General features: G+C 47.4%; 2 protein-coding genes across 2 annotated transcripts in view; one reads left to right on the forward strand and one right to left on the reverse strand.

The window, feature by feature from the left end:
* ipo4 (importin 4) overlaps positions 1-3,477 on the reverse strand; it is an 89,244-nt gene extending 85,767 nt beyond the window's left edge. Inside the window, exon 1 of the mRNA XM_072270013.1 lies at positions 3,290-3,477. Within this exon, the coding sequence (XP_072126114.1) occupies positions 3,290-3,355 (66 nt within the window). The 5' untranslated portion in view covers positions 3,356-3,477. The remainder of the gene's footprint in view (positions 1-3,289) is intronic.
* A 6,029-nt stretch (positions 3,478-9,506) lies between these two features.
* LOC140204452 (E3 ubiquitin-protein ligase CCNB1IP1) lies at positions 9,507-17,966 on the forward strand. Its single transcript, XM_072271180.1, has 3 exons — positions 9,507-9,882; positions 10,255-10,564; positions 17,729-17,966. The coding sequence occupies exons 1-3, from the start codon at positions 9,586-9,588 to the stop codon at positions 17,947-17,949; spliced, it is 828 nt and encodes a 275-aa protein (XP_072127281.1). The 5' UTR covers positions 9,507-9,585; the 3' UTR covers positions 17,950-17,966.
* The last annotated feature ends 55 nt before the right edge of the window (positions 17,967-18,021 follow it).

Genomic DNA, 18,021 nt, shown 5'->3' on the forward strand with positions numbered 1-18,021 from the left:
GTAGAGTAGGCAGCAAATACTTTTTCCAACGGCTAATAACAAGGGGGCGTAATTTTAAGGTGATTGGAGGAAAGCATAGGGGAAATGACAGAGTAGATTCTTCTTTACACAAAGGTCCAAATGCATGGAATGCACTACCAGGGTGGTGGTAGAGGCAGATATATTAGGGACATTTAAGACACTCTTACATGGACACATGGAAAAATGAAGAGTTATGTGGGAGGGAAGAGTTAGATTGATCAAAGAGTTGGTTAAAAGATCGACACAACATCATGGACTGTTAATCATTTGGCTCTTGAACCGACCGGAACAACCCTAATCACTGTCACAGTACAGCAAAACTATGACCACTTTGCACTACAATGGACCTTACTTTTGTTCTAATTACACCCTTTCTTCAACAACTTATCTTTATGTTGTTCAGGTGAATGTTGCACATCTGATGCTATGTGCATTTTTGACCATAAACTTGACAATGACCAGCTGGTCCACTCCATCAGCAGATGCTACAGCTCTCATCTCAACTACATGCCCCAAAGCGCTCAGATCTTTCTTCTCTATGGCCAGAAGTGGAGATGATTAGAATATTTGCAGCCACACACTCAGTGATTGTCACTCCACATTCACTACACATCACTGCATATTTCCAGCCTCAAACCCCAGCTTTGTGTCTTTCGCCTGTCAAAATCATTAGAGCTCACTCTTCAAACCACTGGGACTCAGTTCAAACTATAATTTATCATAGGACTACATACATAACACCACATATAACCCCGAGGTTCTTTTTCCTGCAGGCATACTCAGCAAACCTACAGAACAGCAACTGTAAACAGGATCAATGAAAGAGCAAGAGCACAGAAGACAACAAACTACAAATGCAAATGTAAATAGCAATAAATAACAAGAACAAGAAATAATAAGATAAATAATCCTTAAAGTGAGATCACTGGTCATGGGAACATCTTAATCGATGAGTATAATTATCCCTTTTTAGAAAGCCTACAGCACAATACAGGCCCTTCGGCCCACAATGCTGTGCCGAACATGTCCTTACCTTGGAAATTACCTGGGGTTACCCATAGCCCTCTATTTTTCTGAGCTCCATGTACCTGTCCAGGAGTCTCTTAAAAGACCCTATCCTATCTGCCTCCACCACCATCGCCGGCAGCCCATTCCACGCACTCACCACTCTCTGCGTAAAAAACTTACCCCTGACATCTCCTCTGTACCGATTTCCAAGCACCTTAAAACTGTGCCCCCTTGTGTTAGCCATTTCAGCCCTGGGGAAAAGCCTCTGACTATCCACACGATCAATGCCTCTCATCATCTTATACACCTCCATCAGGTCAGCTCTCATCCTCCGTCACTCCAAGGAGAAAAGGCTGATTTACTCAACCTATTCTCATAAGGCATGCTCCCCAATCCAGGCAACGTCCTTGTAAATCTCCTCTGCACCCTTTCTATGTTCAAGAGCCTGATGGTTAAGGGGATAGTAACCATTCTTGAACCTGGTAGTACCAGTCCTGAGGCACCTGTACCTTCTACGTGACGGCAGCAGTGAGAAAAGAGCATGGGTGGTGGGGGTCTTGACTTACAATTCTAAACAAGACACTGATAAACACATTCCCAATTACCCCAGGACGGTTTAAGGTGCCTCCCATTACCTGTCCCCAAGCTACTTGTTCCGCCCACTGCATCTCCATGCCCCACATTTAGACGGAGACCAAACATAGCGGTGTGCCTCAGGGATCTGTACTGGGTCCAATGTTATTTGTCATATACATTAATGATCTGGATGATGGGGTGGTAAATTGGATGAGTAAGTATGCAGATGATACTAAGATAGGTGGAATTGTGGATAATAAAGTAGGTTTTCAAAGCTTGCAGAGAGATTTAGGCCAGTTAGAAGAGTGGGCTGAAAGATGGCAGATGGAGTTTAATGCTGAAAAATGTGAGGTGTTACATTTCCGTAGGACTAATCAAAATAGGACATACATGGTAAATGGTAGGGCATTGAAGAATGCTGTAGAACAGAGGGGTTTAGGAATAATGGTGCACAGTTCCCTGAAGGGGGAATCTCATGTGGATAGGGTGGTGAAGAAAGCTTTTGGTATGCTGGCCTTTATAAATCCGAGCATTGAGTATAGGAGTTGGGATGTAATGTTGAAATTGTATACGGCATTGGTAAGGCCAAATTTGGAGTATTGTGTACAGTTCTGGTCACCGAATTATAGGAAAGATGTCAACAAAATTGAGAGAGTACAGAGGAGGTTTCCTAAAATGTTGCCTGGGTTTTATCTCCTAAGTTACAGAGAAAGGTTGAACAAGTTAGGTCTTTATTCTTTGGAGCATAGAAGGTTGAGGGGGGACTTGATAGAGGTATTTAAAATTATGAGGGGGATTGATAGAGTTGACATGGATAAGCTCTTTCCATTGAGAGTGGGGAAGATTCAAACAAGAGGACATGAGTTGAGAGTTAAAGGGCAAAAGTTTAGGGGTAACATGAGGGGGAACTTCTTTACTCAGAGAGTGGTAGCTGTGTGGAACAAGCTTCCAGCAGAAGTGGTTGAGGCAAGTTCGATGATCTCATTTAAAGTTAAATTGGACAGCTATATGGACAGGAAAGGAATGGAGGGTTATGGGCTGAGCGCAGGTCAGTGGGACTAGGTGAGAGTAAGAGTTCCACATAGACTAGAAGGGCCGAGATGGCCTGTTTCCGTGCTGTAATTGTTATATGGTAAAGGTTTTCACTCCTGTATATGGAGGATGTAAGTAATAAAGTCAATTCAATTCATTCTCTTGCTGAGCTGGGGCCAAGGTCCCGCCCACTAAGTTACCAGGCCACGCCCCTGCTGGTAAATCACTCTTGCCCCGCCCCCTTAGTATTGTTGCACCCGTCACCAGGCCACGCCCCCTTATTATGATTGCACACTGTCACCAGGCCACGCCCCCTTATTATGATTGCACACACTGTCACCAGGCCACGCCCCCTTATTATGATTGCACACCGTCACCAGGCCACGCCCCATTATTATGATTGCCCCTACTGCCGACAGGCCCCTCCCCCCGCAAAGCGCGCGCGCGGCCGTTTGAAGGTGCGCGAGCGCAGCTTGACAGTTGGGCAGTTCCGCTCCAACGTTGAGGGAACCGCTCGAACTGGCTCCTGGCCCGTCGCCCTTCTCCTCCCCCGATCCCGGCCCGTACTCGGTTCCGGCTCCCCCCCCCCCCATCTCCGGGTCGTGGTCCGTAACTTCCGAATTCCGTTCCCCCACCCCCCCCACCACCTCACCTGCTGAATGAGCACCGTGTCGGGCTCCAGCAGATTGTTCAGGATCTTCTCCAGCACCTCGGCCATCACCACTGCGTCGCTTCGGTTCCCAGCGCCGCCCCTCGCCTCCTTCTCCGCCGTCCCCCTGCTTCACCTCCCCGGCGCCCACTGCCGTGCAGCCTCTCTCGCCGGCAACGTGCTTCCGAATGGTAGCGCCACCTCGTCCGCAAGAGTTGCCGTCTGTGACGCGACGCTGCAGCTGACGCCCTGCAGCGCCCCGACCGGGTGGGAGGACGTCATTGTTCTCGTCACTGGGAGGACCGGGCTGCAGCGACCTCTCTCTCCCCGTCATGTGGGAGGACTGGGTAGCATCTGCCCGTCACAGGGAGGACCACATCCCGTCATGTGGGAGGACTGGGCTGCAGCGAGGAGGACTCCTGAACCCCCATGATCGGTGAACGTTATCTGCACTCATTCCCGTGGAATTTTCATTTCAAAACATTGGAATTGGTTTAGTATTGTCAGATGCACCGAGGTGCAGTGGAAAATGTGGCTTGCCTACTGTTAATACAGATCGTTATTGCACAGTGCATGAGGGAAAACAGTAACAGAATGCAGAATAACCAGAAAAAATGCCGTGCAGGTGGACATTAAGGTGCAGGGGCTACCACATGGTAATTGTGAGGTCAAGGGCCAATCTTATGGTTTGTGGAACCGTCCAATAGCCTGATAACAGTGGGCAGAATTTGTCCTTGAGCCTAGTTGTAAGTGCCTTCACACTTTTGTGTGTCTTCTGACCGATGGGAGGTGGGGAGAAGACAGAAAATTCAGGGTGGGTGCAGTTTATGATTATGCTAGCTGCCTTACCGAAGCAGCGGAAAGTTTAGACGGAATCCATACACGGGAGGCTAGTTAGTGATGTGATGAGTGAGCACTCTGCAGTTCTCGCGGTCACGGGCAGAGCAGTTGCCATACCAAACGTGATGCACCCAGACAGGTGCATCCATAAAAATTGGTAAGTATTTTATTCACAAAAGAATCTGAAATATACAAATACAGAATGGTCACGTCAATGCTAATATTGAAATAAATATTATTCCTTTATTTGTTATAAAAGCATTAGCTATCATTCGTTTATAAACATAAAAGTTACTTGAACCTAAATTGCAACTAATATATGTGCACTGGCAGTGTTGTCCTTCTCCACAAAGCACTCAAATGACCATTTTTGCTCGGAGGACTGGGCTCTCGCCTTCCTCAAAACGGAAGGACTGAGATAGAGGATGGTATTGGCACCCTCATAATGGCAGGTTCCCTATGGGTGGTAGGACAATGTCTGCGTCCCTCCCCACCCCCATGTTCATGAAGACCATGTCAGCCAGTCTCCTCCTTCCCCCCCTTGACCTCTGTGTGTAGGTGAACCACGTCAGCGGCTCCTGGTGGGCAGCAGGACCGTGTGGCGAGAGAGTATCCAGAATGGGAAATGGGAGGGAGAGAGGGAGAGAAATTACTGGAAGTTGGAGAAATCGATGTTTGTCCCATCAGGTTGGAGGCCAACCAGACGGAACGTGAACTGTTGCTCTTCCAGCCTGGGTTTGGCCTTGTCATGGCGCTAGTGGAGAACATGGACAGACGTGTCAGAAAGGAAATGGGAAATCGGATTTAATCAGCATGATGAAGACGTCCTCAATCTATTCTGCTGTCACAAACATCTCCAAAAACTCCTATACATCTACTTTCACCACAATCTCTCACCATAATGACAGGGATGGAGTTCCCCATATCCCTGCCTACCACCTCTTGAACCTCTGTTCCCAGCACCATCCTATCTTCCACCATCTCTAGTGGGATCCTACCACAAAGCACATCTTTCCCTCCCCCCCCCAACACACTCTCCCCTTTCGGTAGGCACTCCCCTGATGACAGTTTCCTGACTTTTAGGGAAGAGAGCACGACGAGGGGATAGATAGAATATAAACGGTGACATGGCCCGGTTACACACAGCACAATTCCTTTGACCTTTCCTTTATTCAATATTTGGTGAGATTATAGCCAGAGGTCATGGGTAAGAGGGGAAGCCTTTTAGGACCGAGATTAGGAAAAACTTCTTCACACAGAGAGTGGTGAATCTGTGGAATTCTCTGCCACAGGAAACAGTTGAGGCCAGTTCATTGGCTATATTTAAGAGGGAGTTAGATATGGCCCTTGTGGCTACGGGGGTCAGGGAGTATGGAGGGAAGGCTGGGGCGGGGTTCTGAGTTGGATGATCGGCCATGATCATAATAAATGGCAGTGCAGGCTTGAAGGGCCGAATGGCCTACTCCTGCACCTATTTTCTATGTTTCTATGTTTCTATGTAAAGGTGAAAGAGGAGAAGTTTAAGGGGAACATGAGGGGAAACTTCATCACTCAAAGGGACATGAGAGTGTAGAACGAGCTCCCACAAGTGGGGCAAACAAACTTGATTTTAATGTTTAAGAGAAGTTTGTATAGGCACATGGATAGTAGGGATATGGACAGCTATGGTCCCTGTGCAGGCTGATGAGAGTAGGCAGTTCAAATGATTTTGGCAGAGACTAGATAGGTTTTATGGCCTGCTTCTGTGCTGTACTTCTCTATGACTCCAATTCCATATGTATTATATCAAAGGTAGAAAATCCTGTAAATACTTAGATCAAGTATCGAATGGGCAGAAAGTTTGTTTCAGACTGATCTGCTGAGGATTTTGAGGTTTTCATTTAATACTTTCAACATTTACAGTTACTTTTGTTGCTTTTTTTTAATTCCCTAAATTAGAATATCTGCCTTTTTTTTGTCAAGGTACCTGCTCATTGACAGGTGATCCAGAATGCGAGTTGTCACGCAGTGCTACAGTTTGTCTGGATATTTATTAGTAACAGATCTTGCTGGGCATGTTCCAACCCCAGGTAGAGATGACAAAGATCAGAGGACATGTTTGTAAGGTTGAGGGGAGGCAACATGAGGGGCAAGTTCTTTTTATGCAGAGGGTGTCTGGTGTTTGGAATGGGTTAACAGTTGATGTTAAGGATACTATCAGAACGAGCTATTTAAGTACAAAGAGATTTGTTTGTTTGTTCTATCGACTACACAAAAGTGTTTGATAAAGTGAAGCACAATAAGTTACTTGAAATATTACGGGAAACTCTAGATCTAGATTCAAAAGAAATCTGTACTGGGAACAAACTGCCACAGTAAGAATAGATGGAGAAGTAAGTCAGTTTACAAAAATCAAGAGAGGCGTTGGACAAGGGTGTGTTGTCTCCCCTGATTTGTTGAATGTGTGCAGTGAAACAATATTACAAAAAATAAGAGACATCTTGGGAATCAAAGTTGGCGGTGAAAACATCAATAATTTCAGATATGCAGATGACACTGTGTTAATTGCAAGTACGGAGGAAGAACTACCAAACTTAATTGATATAGTTGTTGAAGAAAGTGCGAAAATGGGTCTATCAATTGCAAAATGTCAGAATGCATGGTGATATCCAAAAAGAAGGAGAATCCTATCTGCAGGCTGAGAATAAATGGGGAAGACATAAAACAAGTACAGAACTTTTCCTACTTAGGAAGCTGTGTGACATCAGATGGCAGGTGCGACTTGAACATTAAAAGAAGAATAGGGATGGCGAAAGACACCTCTACGAGAATGAAGAGTACACTGACCAATACTAAACTAGGCATGACAACCCGCCTCAGAGTACTGAAATGTTATGTTTATCCAGTTATGTTGTATGGCTCAGAATGTTGGACAATATCTAATAATATGAGGAGACGAATTGTAGCAACAGAGATGTGGTTTTTGGGGAGGATGTAAAGAATATCATGAATATCTAATGAGGATGTCATGGACAGAGCAAACACAAAAGGAGAAATAATGTATGAGATTATGAAAAGGCAACGTAACTTCATTGGAGCAACACACATCAAAGTTGCTGGTAAACACAGCAGGCCAGGCAGCATCTCTAGGCCGAGACCCTTTGTCAGGGCTAACTGAAGGAAGAGTTAGTAAGAGATTTGAAAGTGGGACGGGGAGGGGGAGATCCAAAATGATAGGAGAAGACAGGAGGGGGAGGGATGGAGCCAAGAGCTGGACAGGTGATTGGCAAAAGGGATACGAGAGGATCATGGGACAGGAGGTCTGGGGAGAAAGACAAGGGGGGTGGGAACCCAGAGGATGGGCAAGGGGTATATTCAGAGGGACAGAGGGAGAAAAAGGAGAGAGAGAGAGAGAGAGAGAGAGAGAGAGAGAAAGAATGTGTGTATATAAATAAATAGATAACGGATGGGGTACGAGGGGACGGTGGGGCATTAGCGGAAGTTAGAGAAATCGATGTTCATGCCATCAGGTTGGAGGCTACCCAGACGGAATATAAGGTATTGTTCCTCCAACCTGAGTGTGGCTTCATCTTTACAGTAGAGGAGGCCATGGACAGACATGTCAGAATGGGAATGGAATGTGGAATTAAAATATGTGGCCACTGGGAGATCCTGCTTTTCCGCAGGGATCACCCACTACGCGACTCCCTTGTCCATTTGTCCCCCCATCCCTCCCCACTGATCTCCCTCCTGGCACTTATCCTTGTAAGCGGAACAAGTGCTACACATGCCCTTTCAGTTCCTCCCTTACCACCATTCAGGGCCCCAGACAGTCCTTCCAGGTGAGGCGACACTTCACCTGTGAGTCGGCTGGGGTGATATACTGTGTCCGGTGCTCCCGATGCGGCCTTTTATATATTGGTGAGACCCGACGCAGACTGGGAGACCGCTTCACTGAACACCTACGCTCTGTCCACCAGAGAAAGCAGGATCTCCCAGTGGCCACACATTTTAATTCCACGTCCCATTCCCATTCTGACATGTCTATCCACGGCCTCCTCTACTGTAAAGATGAAGCCACACTCAGGTTGGAGGAACAACACCTTATATTCCGTCTGGGTAGCCTCCAACCTGATGGCATGAACATCGACTTCTCTAACTTCCGTTAATGCCCCTCCTCCCCTTCGTACCCCATCCGTTATCTATTTATTTATATACACACATTCTTTCTCTCACTCTCCTTTTTTTCCCTCTGTCCCTCTGAATATACCCCTTGCCCATGCTCTGGGTCCCCCCCCCGACCTGTCTTTCTTCCCGGACCTCCTGTCCCATGATCCTCTCGTATCCCTGTTGCCAATCACCTGTCCAGCTCTTGGCTCCATTCCTCCCCCTCCTGTCTTCTCCTATCATTTTGGATCTTCCCCTCCCCCTCCCACTTTCAAATCTCTTACTAGCTCTTCCTTCAGTTAGTCCTGACGAAGGGTCTCAGCCTGAAACGTCGACTGTACCTCTTCCTAGAGATGCTGCCTGGCCTGCTGCGTTCATCAGCAACTTTGATGTGTGTTGCTTGAATTTCCAGCATTTGCAGATTTCCTGTTGTTTGCTTAACTTCATTGGACATGTGATTAGGAAAGAGGAGTTAGAAAGCACAGTATGTATGGGAAAGATTGAAGGGAAGAAAGCAAGAGGAAGACAAAGACAAATGATGATGGAGACAGCAGCCAGAGAACTGGAAATGAATACCAATGAATTGATCCACTTGACCGGAAACAGGAGTGTGTGTGTCTTGGCAGTCAAAGCTCAAACTGATGATGATGATAACAGTTGTGATAGTGGAAGCCAGCGGTATAATGGAATTTAAGAAGCTTTTAAAATGGTTTAGGAATCTAAAAAAAAGGGGGTGGGGTTGTAGATAATACTTAGAAGGACCTTTTTGGAATTGGCGTCAAAATCAGCAAACATCATGAGCCGAATGGTCAGTCCAGAGCTGTACTATTCTATATTTTAATCCTCTCCAGAACCTTTCCTGCACTTCGATTAAGGTATTGGGCTGTTTGCTTTGAAACTAGACAACCTCAGTGGAGCCACTGTACCCCTGCCGGGCATTAGGACCCCGGGACGAAGCAGAGCGAACGCGGCCGGGCACTAGGACCCCAGGTGCCCTATCCGGGCATTAAGGCTAGAGCCTCGTTGCCTCCGCCGGTTCCTCGGCTTCTTTTGCCTGCGCCTGCGCGTGGAGCCAGTGGTCCCGCGCCGCGGTTGTTCGCTCGGGCCAGTTCTCCCGCCTTGAGCTGGCGGTTTGTGTCGGACTATCTGCGCCTGCGCGTGGGCCAGGGGTCGCGAGCGCCGATTGTTCGCCGGGCGGCCCTCCCGCGCCGCGCCTGCGCGTTTCCCAGCGCCCTCACGCGGCGATTGAGTCCTCCCGCGTCGCGCTTGCGCCGTGAGGCCGGCCGGTCCTCCCGCCCTTTTTTGGCGCCGCCATGGCCATGTGCGAGGATGTGTTGCTGTGTAACTTCAGCCGTTGCCGGGCCCGCCTCTCAGGCTTCGCCTGGGTCACCGCCTGCTCACACGTCTTCTGTGACCAGCACGGCAGTGGCGAGTTCAGCCGCTCGCCCGCCCTCTGCCCTGCCTGCAAGAGCGCGCTGGCCGGCAAACTGGACATTGTGCGCACCGAGCTGAGCCCGACCGAAGAGTACAAGGCGATGGTGCTGGCGGGGCTGCGGCCTGAGATCATCCTCGATATCGCGTCCCGGGCTCTTGCCTTCTGGACCTACCAGGTCCGGGGTCACGAGTGGGATCTGGATGTTGGGGGACACCAGTCCGTGGGTGGGGTGGGGTTGGCAATCGAGGTCTGGGAGGAGAGAGGGAGCATGTTTGAGGCGTGGGGTCTGGAACCGGGGTGGGGTGGGGAGGAGATGGCAAGGATGGGGACAGTTAGCCCCAGCTTCACTAACTGGGGTAAGAAGTGTGGGAAAATCACCTTTGGCCCTGGTATCGGACCACAGGAGTTGGATCTGATCATATCCCTTGGATCCTAGTACCCGGAAAAGTGGTTGTAAAAGCCTTTGGGGGAAGTAGTGGGACCCCCGGGTATGTGGCATATGGGAATCTCCTGGGTCCTAACGCTCTCCTCCGCCCAATTCCTTCAGATTCACCAGGAGCGCATGTACCAGGAGTACGCCTACAGCAAGGCGGAGGGCCGCCTGAGGCAGATGGAGAAGATGTACACCCAGCAGATCCAGGGCAAGGACATGGAGGTGAGCAACAGTCGCAGCGAGGTCAGCTCCCTGAAGAAGCTGTTGGAGGAGTACAAGAAGAAGTACAGTGAGATGTCGGAAAAGCTGATGGAGCGGAACCGGCAGTACCAGAGGCTGCAGGGCCTCTACGACAGCCTGCGGCTCCGCAGTATAGCCATGTCAGGGGAGGGGGAGCCCGGAATGGCCTACAGCCTGCCCACAGGTAGCGAACCACCTCCATCCCACACCTCCCAGTCTCCGCCTCTTCCCTCCTTAAGTAGAACATAGAGCAGTACAGGCCCTTCAGCCTACGATATAATGCCACTTTTTAATCTACTCCAAGACCAATCTAGCCCTTTCCTCCTACATAACTCTCATTAAGAGTCTCTTAAATGTCCCTAAAGTATCCGCCTTTGCCACCATCCCAACAATACATTCCACACACCCATCGAACTCAGCATAAAAAAAATCTCCCTTGGACATCCTCCGACATTTCCCTCCACTTAGCTTAAAATTAACCCCTCTTGTATTGACCATACCTTTTGGGGAGGTTGCATGAGGTGGAGGAAGGAAGAGTGGAGTCTGTGGAAGGGGTGTCAGAAGGAATGTGATGGTCATCAGTGAGGAGGGGTGTATTCAGTACGTAATGGGAAGGTCAGTGGACTATCGGAGAGACAGAGAGTGGGATTGGGTTAGGATGTGGACGGGAGGAGGTTGGAAAGGAGTGATGGAGAGAGGGCCAGGACTAATGGTGAAATTTGGATAACATGAGTTTGCAACTGGTGTTGGCATTGGTTCTAATATTGTCACATGTAACAAGGCACGGTGAAGCTCTTAGATTCGTATTGGTGTCCGTTTCAAAACGCAAGTGTGTTGAGGCAGTACAAAGGAAAGACAGTAGCGGTGTGCAGAATAAATGCAGTGTTAGTAAATTTGTAGATTACTCTAAATTAGATTTTGTGAAGATGATTATTAGGAGGGTGCTTTATCAACTGGGTAAGTGGATTGAAGAATGGCAAATGGAGAATAATTTTGGATTTGCACAAAGTGTTTTTTGTGAAGACTCATGAGGGTAAGACATTCACAGTGAACAGGAGGACCCCGGGGAGTGTTGTAGAACAGAAGGACCCAGGAATACAGGTACACAGTTTCCTTAAGTGAGGTTATGGGTAGACTGGTGAAGAAGATTTCTGGCATCCAGGCCTTCATCATTCAGTGCAGAGTAGATTTCCATTCCCATTCTGATGTGTTGGTCCATGGCCTCCTCTCGTATCAAGATGAGGCCACCCTCAGGGTGTTGATGCAACACCTTACATTCAGTCTGGCTAGCCTCCAACCTGCTGGCATGAACATGGATTTCTACTTCTGTTTAAAAAAATTTCCTCCTCCCCCCCCCACTTTCCTCTATTCCCCGCTCTAACTTTAACCTCTTCTCACCTGCCTCCTTTTCTCCTTCCTCTCCAGTCTTTCACCTTTTCTATCCACTTGGCTTCATCTCTCACTTTCTAGCTATCCTTCCTCCTCCCCCCCACTAACCTTTTCATTTCTGACTTCTTTCCCCTTCCATTCCAGTCCTGATGAAGGGTCTTGGGCCGAAATGTCGACTGTTTATTCGTTTCCACAGATACTGCCTGACCTGCTGAGCTTCCCCAGCATTTTGTGTGTGTTACTGAGTAGAAAAGTTGGGATGTTACGTGTCAGTTGTACATGTTGGTGAGTCCATTTTGTTATATTGTGTTCAGTTTTGGTCACTCTGCGATAGGAAAGATATCAGTAAGCTGGGAAGACTGTAGAATCAGAATCAGGGTTATTATCACCGGAATGTGACGTGAAATTTGTTAACCTAGCAGCAGCAATTCAATGCAATACATAATCTAGAATAAAAGATAGTAATAAATACACAAGTAAATCAGTTACAGAATACGTGTATTGAATAGATGAAAAAACGCGCAAAAAACAGAAATACTTTATATTTAAAAAGTGAGGTAGTGTCCAAGGATTCAATGGCCATTTAGGAATCGGATGGCAGAGGGGAAGAAGCTGTTCCTGAATCGCTGAGTGTGTGCCTTCAGGCTTCTGTACCTCCTACTTGATGGTAATGGTGAGAAAAGGGCATGCCCTGGGTGCTGGAGGTTCTTAATGATGAACACTGCCTTTCTGAGACACCGCTCCCTGAAGATGTCCTGGGTACTTTGAAGGCTAGTACCCAAGATGGAGCTGACTAGATTTATAACTTCCTGTAGTTTCTTTCGGTCCTGTGCAGTAGCCCCTCCATACCAGACAGTGATGCAGCCTGTCAGAAACCTCTCCACTGTACAGCTATAGAAGTTTTTGAGTGTACTTGTTGCCATGCCACTTCTCAAACTCCTAATGAAGTATAGCTGCTATCTTGCTTTCTTTATAACTACATCGATATGTTGGGACCAGGTTAGATCCTCCGAAATCTTGACACCCAGGAACTTGAAACTGTTCACTCTCTCCACTTCTGATCCCTCTATGAAGATTGGTATGTCTTCCTTTGTCTTGCCCTTCCTGAATGACTTGAGGGACTGAGTTCTGGAATGAGGTTGCTAATTTATTCCTTGGAGCATGAGGGTTAATCATATAAAATCATGAGGGGCACAAGCAGGGTGAATGCACACAGTGCTTTTACCCCCTAGGGGTGGGGAATCAAGAACTGGCGGGCACAGGTTTAAAGTGAGAGGGGAAAGATTTAATAGGAACCTGAGGGGCAACCTTTTCACCCAGAAGGCGGTCAGAATATGGAATGAGCTGCCGTACGAAGTGGTTGAGCCAGATAAATTAACAAGTATGAGTGTGTGGGAAGGTTTAGAGAGATAAGATAGGGGCAAGTGGAATAACTTATGGGTAATCTTGTTCAGTACAGAACAATTGGGCCGAGGGGCCTATCTCCATTCTGTGTGACACTTTACAGTGGGAGTGCAAAGCAGACAGCCACTAAGATACTAGGACCACAGCAAGGTAATTTGTGAGGTCAAGAGTTCACCTTATTGTATCAGGGGACTGCTGAAGTGTATTATAACAGCAAGGTAGAAGCTGTCCCTGAGCCCGGTGGTGTGCGCTTTCCGGCTTAATATCTTCTGCCCGACAGCTGTCTAGGATGAATAGGGTCTTTAATTATGCTGACTACTTTCCCAAGAAACCCATACTAGACGAATCTGCTAATTTTTTTTGAAGAGGTAACCAAAAGGGTAGATCAGGGTGGGGCAGTGGATGTTGTTTATTTCGGACTTTCAACAAGGTCTCAAAGGGTAGGCTGGTCTGCAAGGTTATGTCCCATGGAATCCGAGGAGAACTAGTTAGATGGATTCAAAACCGGAGGAACTCAGCAGGCCAGGCAGACTCTATCAAAAAGAGTAAACAGTCGATGTTTCTGGCCGAGACCCTTCATCGGGACTGGAAAGGAAGAAGTCAAAATAAGAAGGTGGGGGAGGGGAGGAAGGAGTACAAGGTGGGTAGGTGAAACTTATGGGAAGGAAAGAGCTGGGAAATTGGTGAAAGATCAAAGGGCTGGAGGAGGCAGAATCTAATAGGTGAAGGTAGGAGACGGTGGAAGAAAGGGAAGGGGAGGAGCACTAGAGGGAGGTGATGGACAGGTAAAAAGAGGTGTGAAAGGGAAACAAGAATGGGGAATGGAGAAGATGGGGGGGGAGGGCAATTACTGGAAGTTCGAGAAATCGATGTTTATGCCATCAGTTTGGAGGCTACCCAGATGGAATATAAGGTCTTGTTCCTCCAGCCTGAGTGTGGCCTCATTGCGGTAGTAGAGGAGACTGTGGACTGACATGTCGGAATGGGAACGGGAAGTGGAATTGAAATGAGTGGCTACAGGAAGGCCCCACCTTTTCTGGTGCAGATGCCAGATGAATTTAAAGTTGTCTCGGACGTAGGGTGTTGGTGTAAAGTTGTTCCTTAGAATTAAAGCCGGTAACTAACTAGTGGTGTTCTGCAAAGATTGGTGTTATTTAATTTGGATGCAAATGCACAAGTTGTGGTCAATAAGTTTGTAGATGACACAAAATTAGGAAATGTTGTTTGTAGTGAAGAAGATTGTCATGGATTACAGGGGGATTGAACAGTTAGAGAAGTGGGCTCAGGAATAGTAAATATATTTCAATTCGGATTAGTGTGAGGACATGTATTTTGGAAAATCAGACTAGCGGAGGACTTGTACTATGAATGGTAGTGCACTAAGGAGTGCATTACAACTGAACCACCTAGGAGTACGACTGCATGGTTTGTTGTCACAGGGTAGTGAAAAAGGTGTTCAACCCATGCTGTCCTTCATCAGTCAGGGCACTGAGTACCGGAGTTCAGAAATTATGTACCAGGTGTGCAAATTGCTTAGGCTGAACGGAGTAAAGACCATTAGATTCAGGAGCAGAATTAGGCCATTTGGCCCATCAACTCTGCTCCGCCATTTCATCATGGCTGATCCAGTTTTCCTCTCAGCCCCAATCTCATGCCTTCTCCACGTATCCCTTCATGCCTTGACCAATCACGAATCTATCAACCTTTGCCTTACTTAAACATAAAGACTTGGCCTCCATAGCCATCTGTGGCAAGTAATTCCACAGATTCACCGCCTTTGGCTAAAGAAATTCCTCATCTCTGTACTAAAAGGACGCCCTTCTACTCTAAAGCTGTGTTCTTTGGTCTTAGACCCTCCCACCATAGGAAGTATCTTCTCCGCATCCACTATTATCAAGGTCATTTACCAATCCATTGGTGTCACAGAGGTCATCCCTCATTCTTCTGAATTTTAGTGAATTCAGGCCCAAGACCATCAGATGCACTTCATATAACAACCCATTCAATCCTGGAATCATTTTCGTGAATCTCTTTTTAACCCTTTCCAGTTTCAGCACATCCTTTCTAAGATAAGGGGGCCCAAACCTGCTCACAATCCTCCAAGTATGGCCTCACCACTGCTTTATAAAGTTTCAACATTACATTGTTTATTTTATATTGTAGTCCTCTTGAAATGAATGCTATTATATTGCATTTGCCTTCCTCACTACAGAATCAATGTGCAAATTAACCTTCAGGGAATCTTGCCCAAGGACTCCCAAGTCCCTTTTGTGCCTCGGAGTTTTGTATTTTCTCTGCATTTAGAAAATAGTCAGCCCTTTCATTTTTTTCTACCAAAGTACATGACCATATACTTCCCGACACTATGCCGCCTGCCATTTCTTTGCCCATTCTCCTGTCTTAAATCCTTCCGTAGCCTCTATAGTTTTGCAAAACTACCTGACCCTCCAGCTATCTGCATGTCGTCTGCAAACTTTGTGACCGAGCCATCAATTCCATCATACAAATTTATTGACATTAAAGGTAAAAGAATCAGTCCCAACACAGATCTCTGTGGAACACCAGTAGTCACTGGCAGCCAACCAGAAAGGCTTCCTTTCTTCCCACTCTTTGCTTCCTGCCAGTCAGCCACTGCTTTATCCATGCTGGAATTGTTCCTGTAATACCATGGGCTCATAGCTTGTTAAGTAGCCTAATGTATGGCACCTTGTCAAAGGCCTTCTGAAAATTCAAGTACACAACGTGAACCAATTCTCTTTTTTCTATCCTGCTTGTTACTTCTTCAAAGAATTCCAATGGATTTATCAGACAACTTTCTCTTGAGGAAACTATGCTGACTACGGCCTATTTTATCATGTGCTTCTAAGTACCCTGAGACCCATCTTTAAAAATCAACTCCAACATCTTCCCAACCACTGAGGTCAGATTAACTGGCCTGTAGTTTCCTTTTTTCCGTCTATCTCCCTTCTTGAAGAGTGGAGTGACACTTGCAATTTTTCATAACCTTCTCTAGAGCAGTGGTCCTCAACCTCCAGACCACAGGCCGATACATTGCCGTGAAGAATGCAGTAGCGCAGCGGTAGTCAGAACGCACCCAGCATATCTTTAAGAAGAAAGCCGAAATAAACAAACTAATTAATAGTGGCACCTAATTAATTAGCTTGTTTATTTCAACTTTCTTCTTAAAGATGTGCTGGGTGCGTTCTGACTACCGCTGCACCACTGCATTCTTCGCAGCCATGTCTCGGCCCGTGGTCCGGAGGTTGGGGACCTCTTCTCTAGAGAAATGTGTAGTTTTGGTCATGCTGTTATAAGAATCAGAGTCAGGTTTATTATCACTGGCATGTGTCATGAAATTTGTTAACTTAGAGAGGTGTGGTTAAACTGGAAATAGTACAGGAAAGATTTATGAGGAATCAGGCACAAAATGCTGGAGGAACTCAGCAGGCCAGGCAGCATCTATGGAAATAAATAAACCATCAACGTTTTGGGCCGAGACCCTTCTTCAGTCCTGATGAAGGGTCTCGGCTTGAAGCATCAACTGTTTACTCTATTCCATAGATGCTGCCTGACTTGCTGAATTCCTGTAGTATCTAGTGTGTGTTGTGGTGGATTTCCAGCATTTGTAGATTTTCTCATGTTTGAGATTTATGAGGAAGTTGCCTGGATTAGAGGACCTGAGTTATGGGGGGAGATTGGTCAGGCGAGGTCTTTAGTCCTTTGAGTGCAAGAGAATGCAGGGTGACCTTGTAGAAGTGTTTAGAATTATGAGAGGTGTAGATAAAGTGGATGGTAACAGTCTCTTCCCCCCAGGGTAGGGGAGTCCAAGCCCAGTGGGCAGAAGTTTAGAGTAGGAGGTAGAAGATTTAAAAGGAAACTGAGGGGCAACCTTTTCCACACAGAGGGTGTTAGGTATATGGAATGAGTTGCCAGAGATTGTCGTTGAGTTGAGGCAGAGTCAATAGTATAATTGCAGAAGCACTTGGAGGGGTGCATGGAGGAGAGGGCTTGAAGGGGTATGGGCCAAACTTAGGAAATTTAGACACCATGGTTGGCACTCACTGGTTGGGCATGGAGTCCATTCCATGCAGGGGAGGCTGGTGATCTGTTGAGCTGTGTCCAGTTTCTTGCAGTCACCACCAAGCCGTGCTGCATCCAGATAGATGTTTCCTATCTCTGAAGAAATTCGTGCAGGTCAGGAGGGATAGCCCTCCAAGGAAGCAGGGAAGTGTTGAGAATGGCTGGAATCGGGCTGAGAGACAGGGAATGGTTAAGGTTGTCTGTGGGTCGGTTTGGGGCCAATTGTTTACAGAGATCAGAGACAGGTTGGGTGTGTGAGATGGGGAGGAGGGGTGAGGGTGAGAGAGCTGGGGTCAGGTAGGTACAGAGGCAGGGTCAAGGTCAGCATCGGGGTGTGGAGTCAGGGGTCAGAGATGAGGGGAGTAAGGATGAAGGGGAAAGGGTAGGGGTTGGTGGTGGTGAGGTTAGGGATGAGTAGCCCTGGCAGGGACCTCCAACTGACCATTGCTTCTCTCCTCCACCCTCCCTACCTCAGCCTCAAGTGGCCTGAACAAGTTGCTGCCGGCAGACTCCCCGGGTCGGAGACACTCAGCTGAAGGCGACTTCCGCCTCCGACCCTCCTTCTTCAGCTCGCCGGCTCCAGAAGGTGCTGGCAGTTTCTTCAGCTTCTCTCCTGGTGACGACCAGGACCGGGAGCAGCATCAGCACCCCACCCTCGCCGCAACCAGCAGCTCCTTCAGAATGAAGAGGATGTGAGGAGAATGGGGATGAGAGGGTGAGGTGGTGGGAAGAGAGGGGATGAACTGGGGGGTGGTGGGGAGATGGGGG

The sequence above is a fragment of the Mobula birostris genome, chromosome 10, assembly GCF_030028105.1.
Source record: "Mobula birostris isolate sMobBir1 chromosome 10, sMobBir1.hap1, whole genome shotgun sequence".
Lineage (NCBI taxonomy): Eukaryota > Metazoa > Chordata > Chondrichthyes > Myliobatiformes > Myliobatidae > Mobula > Mobula birostris.

Excerpts from the sequence above, each read along its gene's own strand:
- LOC140204452 (XM_072271180.1), top strand. The coding sequence starts at position 9,586 with ATGGCCATGTGCGAGGATGTGTTGCTGTGTAACTTCAGCCGTTGCCGG. Across the intron at positions 9,883-10,254 it reads TTGCCTTCTGGACCTACCAG|ATTCACCAGGAGCGCATGTA; the intron begins GTCCGGGGTCAC and ends CAATTCCTTCAG. Across the intron at positions 10,565-17,728 it reads GGCCTACAGCCTGCCCACAG|CCTCAAGTGGCCTGAACAAG; the intron begins GTAGCGAACCAC and ends TCCCTACCTCAG.